This window comes from Montipora foliosa, chromosome 9 (assembly GCF_036669935.1).
Source record: "Montipora foliosa isolate CH-2021 chromosome 9, ASM3666993v2, whole genome shotgun sequence".
Taxonomy (NCBI): domain Eukaryota; kingdom Metazoa; phylum Cnidaria; class Anthozoa; order Scleractinia; family Acroporidae; genus Montipora; species Montipora foliosa.
The window spans coordinates 28,132,554-28,147,553 of record NC_090877.1 but is presented as its reverse complement, the minus strand read 5'-3'; the positions used below and the strand labels follow the sequence as shown (position 1 = coordinate 28,147,553).

At 40.0% G+C, this 15,000-nt stretch overlaps 1 protein-coding gene across 2 annotated transcripts in view; it reads left to right on the top strand.

Annotated features, from left to right (window-relative positions):
* LOC137969397 (ankyrin-repeat and fibronectin type III domain-containing 1-like) overlaps window positions 1–15,000 on the top strand; it is a 210,957-nt gene that overhangs the window by 134,534 nt on the left and 61,423 nt on the right. For both annotated transcript variants that reach the window (XM_068815613.1, XM_068815614.1), the window contains exons 12-14: window positions 1,989–2,099; window positions 10,238–10,335; window positions 10,433–10,523. In XM_068815613.1, coding sequence (XP_068671714.1) covers window positions 1,989–2,099; window positions 10,238–10,335; window positions 10,433–10,523 — 300 coding nt within the window. The remainder of the gene's footprint in view (window positions 1–1,988; window positions 2,100–10,237; window positions 10,336–10,432; window positions 10,524–15,000) is intronic.

Genomic DNA, 15,000 nt, shown 5'->3' with positions numbered 1-15,000 from the left:
TATAGTGGTAAATGGGTCTGAGCATGTGATTGTGTCTTGCCATGTAAAGTGTTTGTGCAATTTTAGAGCACATGCTTAGAACATGTGTTGTGGATTCGACGTTTTCTTTACACATACGACACTTGGTATCTCATATCTGTGGTTGAGCCTTGCTTTGTTGGTAAGTCTTGGTAGGCAGAAGTTGCTGTCTAATATTTTTGTTTATGCTGTAAACAATGTCCGGTATGTTTTTTCATGTGCTATGGATCGTGTTTGCATTTGGTGACTTGTCGGGATCTCTGAGCTGCTTCATAGTTAGTTGTCCAAGCCAGTTTTGGTTTTCAAGTTCCTTAGTGAGTTTTTTGTCGACAGCAGCTTTGAGGATGACTTTGATTGCTTGTGGGCTTGCTTTGTCGATGATTTCTGATTTGCTACTTGCAATAATTATAGTGCCTACTTCATTGAGATTACACTCAAAGTTGGATTCCGTTGCGAACTTAGTGGTTTGCTTGAAGATTGATTTCCTACCTTTCATGATATTGTTTATTTCAAGTGTTTGTGCGAGCTTGAGTCTATTGTCTGTAGAGTTGTTAAGGTACTTTGCCAGTTTGATAGTTGTCATCTTGTACATATCAACGCTTTTCAGGCCGCTGCCACCGATCTCTTCTGGTAGGTAGAGTAGCTTTGTTGACTCATGTTGTTGCATTCCACCTTCTGTTCTGATGATTTTTTTAGTTCGCCTGTCGATCTCCTCAAGCTGGTTTATTGGCCAATCGCTCGTCCACATGTGATTGGAGGGCGGGTAATGCGAAGGTTTTAGTTACGTTTACCTTTCTTGGAATTGAGATGTTGCTTGTCCATATCACAGATATTTATTTCCTCCAGCTGTGTCACATTTTTGTATTTCCTGAGGAATTTGTAGTGGTCATTTGTGTTTAATACTCTTAGTTCTTTGATATCGGATAACTGTACATTCTCGGTATATAGTAGTCCTTATTGCCCGCAATGGGGCATGGGGCCGCAACAATGTCTCTTTTCCACCGGGTCTTGTCTTTCGCAATTGCCTGCGCCTCTCCCCATGACAAACCCATCTCACTAAGTTCAGTTTCCACTATCTTGCTCCAGGTGGTTTTAGGTCTTCCCCTTTTTCTTTTGCCTGCAGGTGTCCACCTAAGGGCAACCTTGGGTATTCTCTCTGGCGACATTCGTAAGACATGTCCCAGCCATCTAAGCCAGCGTTTCTTGATTTCAAGATCCATACTTGTGCACCCAGTCTTCTGGTACAGGTCATTGTTGGAAATTTTGTTGGGCCAGAAGATTTTGCAGATCCTTTGCAGACAGCTGTTGTGAAAAACATTGACTTTATTTATGTCCCTCTTGACAATTCTCCAGCATTCAGAGCCGTACAGTAGCACAGATTTAACATTACTGTAGTAGATGCACACTTTAGTCCTAAGGCTATACTGCTTAGACTTCCTAGACTTCGACTTACATTCTCGGTGCTTGGTTTGATTTTCCTTGCAGCGTGTCAACAGTTGCACACTTATTCAACCCTGCAAATAAGTCTGATGTTTTCAAACATGTTCTTTGTTGTCTTGGTTATTAGTGAGGATTTTTGCGCACACTTGTGATATGTTTTTAAATCCTCTATGTATAGTAGGTGCGTAAGCTTCTCCTGTTTGTCATTTTAGTAGGTATATCTTTCAGTACTGCCTTACCACCATGCAATCGGGTTAAGGCAAAGGGTAAATAACATGCAGAATGAATCACCTTCACTAGTATCCCTAATTGTTGTAGTTGTATTGGACCAATACTCTGTTTGACGTTGTTCAGTTTGACTTCTAGAGTTATTGACCAGCTTTACATTGTGTTTTTATGCATCTGTAAGCAAAGTGTTAACCGTTTTTTTATTAATCAAATCGACAGCCTTCTTAACGTCGATCCACACGCATGACAGGTTCTTGTTTCTGGTTTAGGTTGGTGTTTTTATTATTATTTCTTTTTTGCAGCTCTACCAGATAAACCAAGCAGAGTTACTATATCAGTTGCATCAGAAGATTCTCTGCTCGTCCGCTTCATTGAACCACTTGATGAAAAAGTCATTGTATCAAAGTACAGAAGTGAGTTTGAGGTCACCAGTTCAAGTAACACGTTTCTCTGTGTAACAAATTTCTTTTGTTCCCACAGGCAGCCCAAGCTCGGTATGTGACTGTTCAGACTGTTCGTTCATCTTATGCAACAAATGATTTATAGACTTTGTATGGGAAAATTAACTTTGAGCTTATAAATGCTAAAGTAAGCTGTTAATGTAGAAATAAACTACTTCACTTAAACCTTCTACGTACAGTGCTTCTCTTTCTGTGCAATCGCAATGCAAACTGTCCGTTTTAGACGGGCATGTGGCGTACTAATTTTTGCATAAAGCGAAGCAAGGCTGATGACTTGCAGCAATCTCATCCCACAAATTGCACTCTCATCACAAAGAAATCGAATACCACAGCCTTAAGGTCACATAAATGTAATATAACACCATCCAGACTGGAGCACGATTATTAAAAAGTGTTTCAAACAAGTGGTCAAAGAGAGTACAGAGTGTAATATATCGTGATCAAGCTCCAACGGCCATAGCCATCCAAAGAGGCAAGCACATGGGAAGATTATAGAAACCAAACGATTTTTGGAATTTATCTCCCTGTGCGATCCCGGTTTGGAGTTTTCGGAAATAGTTCACTACTCACACTTGAATGCTCTAATTTTGCTTTAATGCACTTGAAATCACACTTTTTTTTCTCACAATTGTCGCTGGTATGATCACCTCACCAAAAAGAAAAAATTAAAAGCGGAATGTGCCTGCAATGTCTTCTCTTTTGTTCACTTAAAGGGTGATTATATAACTTGATAAAGAAACTTTAAAGAGTACCGATCTTGACAAGTAAAGTACATGTAATTGCTATCTTATGTCAACAACTCAATCAATGAAACACAGTGACTCACGTATACAATAACCGCACAATTTCCGAGACCCTCCCCATGTTTAGTTTCAGGGGACGTAAACACAAGAATTTCGCGGGGTTCGTACTTAAACCGATTCTTAACAAAAACCTAGAGATCAACTTTTATGTTTCGCTCAGGCGGAACTTCGCCCACTGTCTGTCACAAGTTCTTACAACTCTAGACATCTGACTCATCTTGGGCTATTTCACGAATCTGCAGATTTGCTGCCACGGCAGCATCCCGCAACGGCCTAAATACTGGTGCTTTGAGTCACAGCACGGATGATTTATTTCTGCCTTCCCTTCTTCAGTCTCATGACAGCTCTAGAGGAAATAAATGCTGCACCACACGCTCTAGATGTGACGTTCCTGCACATAACTTTGCTGCTCGTACAACTCCGTCACGCCCTTTGATGAGATCTGTGACAATGCCAATCTTCCATTTCTCATGGTTCGTCTTCCGCTTTGATGAACACAACTTCGCCGACCTTGGGGTGGTGTTGGTTTCATGAATTCTTTAGCGTGTGTCATTCTCCAAGCGCCTTGATGTACTCCCCTGTCCATTGTTCCCATATGGCCTCTTTGCTCTATCTTGGGTAGCAAATTTGGCTGACCAAATAAGAGGGAATTTGGCATTGAGGTTGGCAGCTGCACCTCATCCTCCTTGTAACTCAAGGGCCGATGGTTCACTGCAACCTCAACATCCAGAATAACTTCCTCTAGCTCGTACCATGTCAGGAAACCATTTCCAATAATTGTTTTGTACAGGCTTTTCTTTACGAGACCCACCATTCGTTCGAATTGCCCACCCCACCAAGGGGCTCTGCTTAGGTTGAATTGCCATTTGATTCCTTGACGGGACAGGAAGTTCTTTAGATGCTCATTTGCCATCACTGTCTTGCACCATTTAGCTGCTGCAACAAAGGTATGACCGTTGTTGGAGTAGATCTTCCCTGGCCGACCTCGAAGCGTGATAAACCTCTTCAGGCTTCTCAGGAATTCAGATGTACCCAAGCTGGATAATAGGTCAAGGTAAATTCCTCTCGTTAGGCTACAGGCATATAGGGCTAGGTAAGCTTTACCTTCTTGACATTTGTTTCTCCGGTATTTCAGCGGTCCAGCAAAATCTACTCCTATGACTTAAAAAGGCGTTTGGCCTTCTGCGCGATCCTTCGGCAGCTGTCCTGGTGGTGGACTGGTAAATGCTGTGACCTGAAAGTGCCTACAACCATTACAAGCTTTGAGTACTCTCCTTGCTAGGCGTCGCAGCCTAGGGATCCAATACTGCTCACGAACTTTTGCCATTGTGAGGCTCACTTCCCCATGGAGTGTGTTCTTATGGGCTTCTGCAACTAGTTTTTCTGTATACGGATGAGAATCTGGCACGTAAATGGGGTACACTCCTTGGATCCGCCCTCTGCACTCCAGAAGGCCTTTGTCATTCTCTTGAAAATTTAGCTGCAGATGATGTTCTTCGAAACGGTCATTTCCATTTAGCGCTTCCTGGACTCGCTTCAGCCAGTGAAGTTCTGCTACTGAAAAGACTTCTCAAATCACTTTTGCTTCGGCTTGGCTCTCAGTGATAGTTCCTGTTTCAATGTCCGCTGGCCATCGCTCTCGCTCGGGTAACCAGTCAGGTCCTTTCCACCACAATTCTTTGTTCTCCATGCTCCTTCTCAAGCCAAACTGGATATGTTAGAGGAAGATTTATTGGGGAAAGTATCAGAATGATATCCGATATTATGTCTTTTACTAAAGCGAAAAACATCCCAGGCCTGGCCATCTTCCTAGACTTTGAGAAAGCGTTTGATTCCATTGAATGGAAATAATTGCAAAAATCCCTAGAAGTGTTCAACTTTGGTCCACAATTACGAAAGTGGGTCACGGTCCTATATAACGGAATCTCTAGTTGCGTCTTGAATAACGGTTTTGCAATAAAGCCCTTTAACCTAGGTAGAGGAGTCAGACAAGGTTGCCCTCTTTCTGGTATCCTGTTCATAATTGGCACGGAAATTTTAAGCAATGCTATAAAACGCTCTAATGAGATCAAAGGAATTCCGATTAATGAAGTGCATACAGTCAAAATTTCCCAATACGCGGATGATACGACAATTTTTGTAAAAGACATACAATCAGTTCATAATCTCTTTCATCTGTTAAACCAATTTGAAAACTGCTCTGGGCTTAAAATAAACCAATCCAAATCAGAATTGTTATGGCTTGGTTCTTTGCGCCACAGAAAAGACTCAGTGCTAAGCTTAAAATGTAGCGACGAACCTATTTACGCCCTAGAAGGGTACTTCTCATACAATGAACAACTTGCAACAAAAAAGAACTTAAGTTAATTAAGCCCTCTTCAAAAATTATTAAACATCTGGTCCTCTAGAGACATATCAATTTATGGTAGAATCAATATCGTTAAAACCCTCGCGTTATCAAAATTAACGTTTATTTGCAGCGTATTGAACACTCCACCTGGTTTTACTGCTGAAGTCAACAAAATAATTATAATTATATTTGGAAAGGTAAAAACCCGAAACTTAAAAAAACAACTATCACGAAAGTTAAGAATGAAGGAGGACTTGGTATGATTGATTTTTCATTATTTGTTAAAGCTCTGAAAATTACATGGGTAAAGCGGTTGTGCTCTGACGACAGTGGACCGTGGAAACTTATTCCACTATCCTTGCTGTCGAACATAGGAGGAAAACTTCTCTTTCAATGCAACTACGACCTCAAATATTTATGTATCAACGAACACTTACCAAAATTCTATCGAGCTGTATTAATACACTGGCAAGAATTAAACTATACAACGCCAAATCAAATAATTTGGAATAATCGTTTTATACGAATATACCAATCATCTGTTTATTATCAAATCTGGAATCAAGTCGGCATATGTAAACTTGCCTGCCTTGTTAATGATTTAGGAAATAATTTTTTGTCGCTTAAAGCGTTTGTGCAAAAATTTAAAATTAAATGTAATTTTCTGCGCTACCGTAGCTTGCTGTCGGCTATACCTGATCAGTGGAAAAAAAGCATAAAAAGAGACGAGCAGCGGAATAAAAGCCTAAAAGGAGACACGCATCAACATGCCCTGACAAGCACTCAACTAGCAATCGATAAGCTCACGTGCAAGACAGTGTACAATACTCTGATTAGCCGACAGCAGTGTCCACCTACTGCAGAAAAAAGATTAATAGAGTGTGCTTTTGATGAACAAAAGCGACAAAGAGTTTACTCTTTGCCGTTTCGTGTAACGAAAGAAGTGAAACTATCCATTTTTCAGTACAAAATAATACATAATATACTATATACAAATAACATTTTACACAAAATGAAGAAAAAACCACACCCTTACTGCCCATATTGTGTTAATGTTGAGCAAACGATATCTCATCTACTCTTTTCGTGTTAAGTTGTGAAATCTTTCTGGTCTGAGTTTACTACCTGGTTTAATTCGATTTCTCCAGAAAAGAAATCTAGTCTTTCTAAAGATAATATATGGAGTGCTTGACGACTGGTCATCTTGTTTAACCCTCAACCACTTAATTGGAAAATACTTTCTTTATACTAATGCCTTAGATGATAAAAGATCGCAGTTTGCGGATTTCATCACCCTTGTACATGATAAAATTGACACAGAAAAATATATCGCTATTATGACGAATAATTCCTCTGCTTTTGTCAAAAAGTGGGCCAAATTTCTCACCTGAGTAAATTTCTGGATACCTTTAGTTAGTCAGTAAGTCAGTTCCTGTAGTTAGTTATTACATTGCATGTCTTGCCTGTATAAGTAACTTTATTGTATTTTATGCGTCCCGTAATTTATATTAGTATTAGTATTGTAAACCGCGCAAATATTGCATTGTAAACAGTGTTAATACCATGTTTTAAGTAGTGATTAGATTGCGATAAGGTCAACACTTTGTTGTAAATAATGTTAAAATTGTGAATAGTATAATTACGGAGTCGTAGGTAGTGTCAGTATTGTTAATAAAGTAAGTAGCATGTAGTGTTGGTAATGTAATGCAGTCAATTAAAAAAAAAAAAAGTATATAATCACCCTTTAAATGAACAATATGTCCTCATATTCTGCTTTTAGTTTTTTTTTGGTGAGGTGATCGCACTAGTGACAAGTGTGAGAACACAAAGTGTGATTTCAAGATAATTAAAGCAAAATGAGAATTCAAGTGTGAGTAGTGAACTATTTCCGAAACAGTGGCACATCCGACGGGACTGAGGTAAAAAACCGAAGGACAACATAACAGATGTGCAAGGACATCTCAATTTTTAACTGAGACAACAATGGAAGCGCTAAGCAAGGAGCTGGAAGCAAAATTACAACTGCTGGATCTAACTAACTCCAAAACTAAAGGGATTCTGGCAGGAGGGAATGCAGTAACGGAAAGGCACCTTGATGCACTTAAAGGGGTATCATAAGAGGTGGATGGCCTAGCAGTTTTGAAAATCGAGCAAGCAAAAATTACAACAGGAGAAACCTTAGTTGAAGTCACAGCGTGGAGCGGTGAAGTTGAAGCGAAACTTGTGAGTGTCAATGAAGGCGTTGTCTATGTTGAAAAGTGACTGATCGAAATCAAAGAGAGGCCAGTTTAGCACAGGAAGAAGCAGCTTTACACGAGAAACGAAAAACATACTTGGAGTTTGAACGCACCCAATTGGAGATGAAGCTGGAATACGATAAAAAGGCCACATAATTGAACACAAGAGTATGTCTTCCAAGCAAGAAGCTGACAATAACACAATTCAACGGCACATATGAAGCGCAGCTACCATTTTGGAACAAATTTGTTGCAGAAGTCGATTCAGCGGATCTTGCTCCCATTTCAAAGTTTGCATACCTGAAAGAACTAGTTGAGCCAAAGGTCCGCGTGAGCATTGATGGTCGGCCGTTCAATACGGAAGGTTACGAGCGCGCAAAAAACATCCTAATGACGGAATACGGTAAAGAATCCAAAATAGTTAACGCCTATATTAGCAATATCATGGGTCTCCCAGTGATAACAAGTTGCCATCCGAAGAGAATAGATGAGTTCCACAAGAAATTGTTACGTAACATGCAGAGTCTTCAAACACTCGGGAAATTGCTTGACAGGAAATGTCAGCGCAGTTTTGGACAAGCTTAAAGGAATAAAAGCAGACCTAGTAAGTTGCCTGGCAAGAGTGGGATTTCCCCCAACCGATTGGGGCTTTGAAGCAGTGGAGACAAGTAAATCCAGTATTAGAATTTGAAAGTTCGGATCGTCGCGTAGAGTCCTTTCACGTGCATGAGCGAGCATGGGGGTGTGTTTACTGTGGCGGGGAAGACCACAGGGCGGTGGATTGTCGTAAATATGTCAAGCTGAAGGACAGGAAAAGATTGTTAAGTTCAAAACGTCTCTGTTTTAAGTGCGTAGCCGGGAGGCATAGGGCCTCCGACTACAAGAGTCACTCTGTGTTTGAAATGTGGTCAACGCCATCATAATAATAACAATAATAATAATAACTTTATTTATATAGCACACATATCCTGAGCTCCGACATGAAAGCACTTCAGCGTTTTTGTGCCAGCAAAACGCCTGAGTGGATAGCTGACACAGAAATACCCTGTTTTGATCTTGAAATACAACATTTCTTGTGACGTGAATAGTGGTGAAGCAGCTGAAATGTCGAAATACTCACCTTCGAGAGAGAATTACATACTTGTAGAAATAGTAGCAACAGCCTTGAAATGAAACTGAACGTGAAGTCAACAATAATAGCCAACGGAGAAAAGGGAAAGATTTTATTTCTGTACAAAGGTCAATCAAAGCACTAAAGAAAGCCAGCTTAACCTGTTAACCGAAACAAAAGAGCTAGAGGAAATGACATCGTCTAAACTTGACATTCTTCCATGATTTACAAAAAGAAAATGGCGAGGAGTATGAGACAAGTACGGAAATTTCGATGAGAAATGCCCAATAAAATACTCCAAAGGATCCCCAAACCACAGGACAGCAGACATGAAGAAACCCAAAGACTTGTTTGTTTTTTTGGCAGTGATGCACAAAAGAAAATCGGACAACGTCGGTGGTACCAGCATACACCACTGAGTAACAATCAACTTGAAATATTATGTCAGTTGCAGTTTATTGCAGGCAGATCTATTCCACATCCAATCACAACTCAGCGAGGTTTCCCTCAGTTTCTTTCACTCCAAAAATTCTGGCCTCTGCAACCTGTTCATCCAGCTTGAACTCCCTTGAAGCTGTCTGTGCTGGTGAAAATATTTCTTCCATCTCAGTTTGCACATTCCAAATCATGCAGGGCTGCTTAAATGGTGAACGAACTGGCTACAAAGTGACAAAGAAGAATCATCATCGAAAGCGACAATGAAAATGAATAAATTGCCATCACAATCGTGTTTGATATTTGCAGTGCCAACTACCACATGTTTTTAGGGACACGTTTTTAACAAAGTTTCCACAGTGCTTCAGTTATACTTGTTTTCCGTCAATTGCGTCCAATTTTCAAAGTGATTTTGAAGTTGATGTTGAAGTTGTTGATTTTGTGAGATGTATTTCTTCATATATGGAAAGAACTCAAGTGAGGCCATCGCTACTGCTACTATTACACACGCTACTTAGGACAACACGCACTTGCACTTAATTCTTTCTTCGTCAAGCACTTTTCATTGAATAAAGTTCAAGTGGCAGACTTCTGTGAAAATTTGAATGCAGTGGAAAGCTGCAGTCTCTTTTGACAGGTAACAGTTCTGTCACCCTCCGACAACAAAATTCGAAATACAGGTTGCAGCTTGGTCCACACTGGGAGAATATCAGTCGGCTTGGTCCATACTGTCAACACCTGATATTCTCCCAGTATTTTGTTGAAATCCCTTGAAAGGCTTTTTTTTCCAATTTGGTTTCTACACTGCAGTTTTTATTGAAATTATGCTTCAAATAAATATTTTAAAGTTACTATTATGTCGACTTTTTCGGGGTCATAGCTTCCATGGCAACACAATTTAATCAATCTTCCTGATTCCACAAGGTCTTCATTTGAACAGATTTCAGACAATTGTATTGCTCATCCTACTGCAAATAACGTCCTACACCAATTATTTTTGGATGGTTTTAGTTACATAAATTTTTGAAGAATTTTGTACACCCACTTCTATTGAATACCAAGAAATCATTGTAATTAATTTGCTGACTGTTAATGTTGGTCGTGTAAAAATTATCATTTATATTACTGTTGTTGTTACTGTTCTCTTATTTTAGTTCAGTGGAGCAAGTCACCAAACTTTGTCTTATTGGATGGGGAACACATACTGCGTGACCTCAAGTCCTTAGAGTACACTATATGTAACTTGCAAAAGGTAAACCACGTATTTTTATCATGATCCTGTTCTAAGCTTTCTGCCAGCAACATGATAATGAGAAGAAAAGATTTCATTGTCTTTCCTTGCTTTTCAGTCAGTATTATACTTTGTGCGCGTTTGTTGTGGGAATCTCAAAGGCTTTGGATCATGGTTGGAATCTGCTCCTCCTTGTGCAATGCCATCAAGTATGTAGTATGTATTGATTGAGATAATAGAAACTGGCAGACTTACAACATGTGGTGTTCATCATGTACCTGACTGGGGGTTGTCTTTAGTTTTGGTTTAAGAGTGCAACCTTTCTCCGACAGTCTCGGAGGAAATCAAATGTCTAAAGTATGACAAAGAAATCTTATGATGGAAAGCAAAAGAGGGAGAGGCTAGTTGAAGGACCCCAACACAAGGGCTGGGCTGCATAGAGATTGCACTTAGCTGGACAATAAATTGGGCAATATATAAATGCAACTTTATTATTATTATTATTATTATTATTATTATTATTATTATTATTATTATTATTATTTCCTTCAAGCATATAGGTTTTCTCTCAATCTTTAAACTTATAATTAATTGTTTTGCTCTTCATAGTTTTGCATAGAGCACTCCCAGGTCAAGTGAAACAACCTCCATTACTTCATTTATATATGTGTAATGTGTCTATCTATCTATCTATCTATCTATCTATCTATCTATCTATCTATCTATCTATCTATCTATCTATCTAATCTATCTAATCTATCTATATCTGACTGGATTTACAAAAAGCTACCCATTAATGCTGTAACTTAGCACCTTCAGATGCACAACAAACTTCTTTCTATTCACAGCTATGATTGCAGCTAGGATCAAAGTCCACCCCAGCCTCAACAATGCAACTTCTAGAGTTTACTCGTGTCTAAGGACTGACTATAATTATTTTACTGGTCCTTGCATGGGGATCCCTGTGGCACCTGAAGGGTCAAGCTAAGATATTTTCAGACTTCCACTAGTAGTGTCACATAAATACTGACTATGGTTGACAAATTATTTTAAAACCAAGGCACAAACTCTAACTCAGGATAATCACCCCCCCCCCCCCCCCCTCAACATCTCGCGCGATTCATGGCGTCCTTTTTCTCCAAACCAACGCTCTTGCTCTCCTTCTCCACTTGCGTCTTCCACGTCTTAGGTTGTCCTCGCTTTCTCTTGCCCTTCACTTGGAACTCCAACGCTTTTCTCAGAACATGCCCATCATTCCTCCTCAACCCATGCCTGTACCATCTCACTCCATTTGCCTTTGCCATCTGAACCACTGTTTCCTTCAATCCCAACATCTCCATCAGGTCCTCTGTCCTCTTTTTCGCCATCAGTTTTGCACCACACATTGCTCTCTCAGCCGTTCTCAAAATGGCTATCTCATTTTCCCTCAGACACCATGTCTCACTCCCAAATAACATGGCCACTCTTACGCAACTCCGATAAACCATTCCTTTTACCTTAAGTGAGAACCTTTTTTAGTTCAGCAACTCTCCACATTCCCTGAACTTCACCCAGCCAATTCTTGTTCTTGCTGTCACAGCTGCCTCGCAGCCACGACATGCATTCACCTTATCCCCCAAATAACAGAAACCTCTCACCGTTTCCACCTCACACAACTCCTCCACCGGTTTCACTGGTCCATCAGCTTGCTTCTTGCATCTTCCACACACAAAATCTCTCCCCAACCTCGAGGTCACCCTCTGTACTTTTGCGCGTCTTCCATGGATCCATTCACCACATTTCACACACAACACTGAGTTTGACATTACTCACTTCCCACAAATATCACATGGATCTACCTTACTCACAGACACTTCACCTTCTGCCCCACTCACTACCACTTTTGTCTTCCCGAGGTTCACCTTCAGCCCCTTGCTCTCGAATGCCTCCCCATTTAAAAATTATTAAATTAAATCTTCATACATTGTTTAAAATCTATTTCATAAAAGAGAAAAGTGTTTCTGACAATATTAATTAGAGCAAATAAATGCTGTTTTAATCTGGTTGATTAGTGTCCTAAATGAGAAGAAAAAGCTCTACATCTGTGTAGCGATTTAGCTATTTGGGTGAAATGCACAGTTTAACTGAAACATGCGCCAAAAGCGGTTACAAATATTTAATTATTGGTTAGCCGAAACTCAAACATTTCTCTGCTCTCTTAAAGGTTTTCCGTCCAGCAACAAGCAATTCCTATCATAACATATATATATTTAATTATTATCAGCCGTTTTGGGCAAGAAGGGTAATGCTGCCTTGAGGTAGCTAGATTGCTTCTCCTGAACGTGCTAAGCTATATTTGAATACAAAAATTTGGTTTTATCAATGGAGTTGATAATGTAAATTGGCCACCGTACAGAGATTCTAAAAGCTGACGTTTCGAGCGTTAGCCCTTTGTCAGAGCGAATCAAGGAATTATGGGTTACGTGTAGTTTTTATAGTAGAGTAGGAGCTACGCTATTGGTGATAACATGGCTACGTGAAAAATAGGAATATATTAGTTAAATGAAAAGCGTTCGTTAATACCGTGAGGATTAAGGGTGCCGATTTGGAAGATGAATTTTTGTTCCAGATTCTTGCGGCTTTCCGTCGTACCAAGATGTAGGGAAAGGCCGCAGATAGCCATGTGTTTCTGGAGTGGTTAGGAAGATTAAAATGGCGAGCGACTGGCTTAGATGCATTCTTGTCATTCTTCTCAACATCGCGAAGGTGTTCGCGGAATCGGTCACCTTAGTCATCTACCTGTCTCGCCAATGTATAATTTATTGCATAACGTACAGGTTATGCAATAAATGACATTTGCGGAGGTACATGTGAAACGATCAGTGATCTTAACAGATCACTTACAGTACTGTGCAAAAAGAATGCAAACGAATTTCGCGCTTTTCGCTACTTTTCGACGAAATATAACGAAATTTCGGGCAAAACGAAATTTCATTCGAACTTCGCCGAATTTTCGAAAAGCCTATTGTTTCAATCAAAACGAAAATTCGCAACGGCCGCGCGAATATTCAAGCGAAATTTCGCTGTGACATAGCGAAATTTCGTTGTGACATAGCGAAATTTCGTCGTTACATAGCGAAATTTCGTCGTGGCATAGCGAAATAGTGAAAGTTCGCAGCGAGTATGTCCTCCTTCTCGCTTGTCTCTCCAATCCGTCTTCCTCTCGGGTGGCTTCGATGACAATAAAATTATTTAAGCGGGCAGATTAGTCATGGTAAAGGAAGCGCTTTTACAATCCCTTTCTAATTCAGTCAATGCATGACATCTGGATTGCTTCTAAGAATTATGTCACGAAAGTGTCGATTGCCCATGTGTTTTCGAGTTCTGAGTAACCAATATGTCATGAGAAGTGTCTATTGCCAAATAACTCGAGTTTGGATCATCGCACAGCCCTAAAACTTTGACATGCTCATGATTTATTAATCTCCTACAACATCTCAATTTCTTGACTTAATTTATTGAATGGTAAGCGATTTTATTTTTTCTTTGCGTGGTACTTGCGTGACGTGAAAACCAAGAAGAATTGCTATTGTAGGTTAATGGTATGTTAAATTGTCTATGGCTGTATTCTTGGAGTCTCAAGATTGATGCATCGGGCGTACCAAGAATCTTATGTCTTTTTATTGACAAAGTATCAATTGAATAAAGGAACCGAAATCGCTTGTAATGCTTGTCTACAGTTTCATTCCGGTCGTGTTTACACTCAAGGTTGAGAGAAGAAATACAGTTGTTGATTCCATTCATTCATTAAAATGCGAAACACTAACCAAGACTTTACAAAATTTCGTTTCAGGCTGCGGCTACACGTGCAATTTTTTGCTCGCGACGGTCATGCGATTTGCTTTCAATTTTGTCGCGTCACCAGCGCGCGATGAAAATCGCAAGTGTAGCCACTCTTGAACTGCCGACGCGACAACTGAAAAAATCGTGAGAAATTCAACTAAATCAATTTCTCGCGATTTTTTTCAACGGCTTTTTCTGCTGTTGCGTTGCCAGTTCAAGAGTGGCTACAATTGCGATTTTCATCGCGCGCTAGCGAGGCGACCAAATTAGAAAAAATTGCATCACCAGCGAGAGCAGAAATCGCTGGTGTGGCCGCGGCTTTAGGATTACGATATTTCGATTAAAGGCGCTGTTACACTGTGAAATGTTAAGTTCTTCAATTTTCGTTTCAGTACGTACGAACTCCAACCGAAATTTCGTTGTAGATTTGCGAATTTTCGTTTCAGTACGTACGAACTCCAACCGAAATTTCGTTGTTAGATTTGCGAATTTTCGTTTCAGTACGTACGAACTCCAAACGAAATTTCGTTGTTAGATTTGCGAATTTTCGTCCTGCGTTCGAATTTTCGTGTGGCTCAGCGAAATTTCGAAGAAATTTCGGCGGAAAAATCACACCTTTCCCACCGAAATTTCGCCGAAATTTCGAGAGAACAATAACCGAAATTGGACGAAATTCGTTTGCATTCTTTTTGCACAGTACTGTAGGTCCCGTTATCTTGCTAGTGTTAACAATGAAAAGACAAGTTTTGCATTGTGAGCACGCGCATTTCAAAGTGCCGGGTTGCTCGTTAGTTTTGAGTGCGCTTCTAACTAAAAAGTTGCCTACGTTTTTGTCGCATTTGAATGAAATAAGTGGAGGTTGCG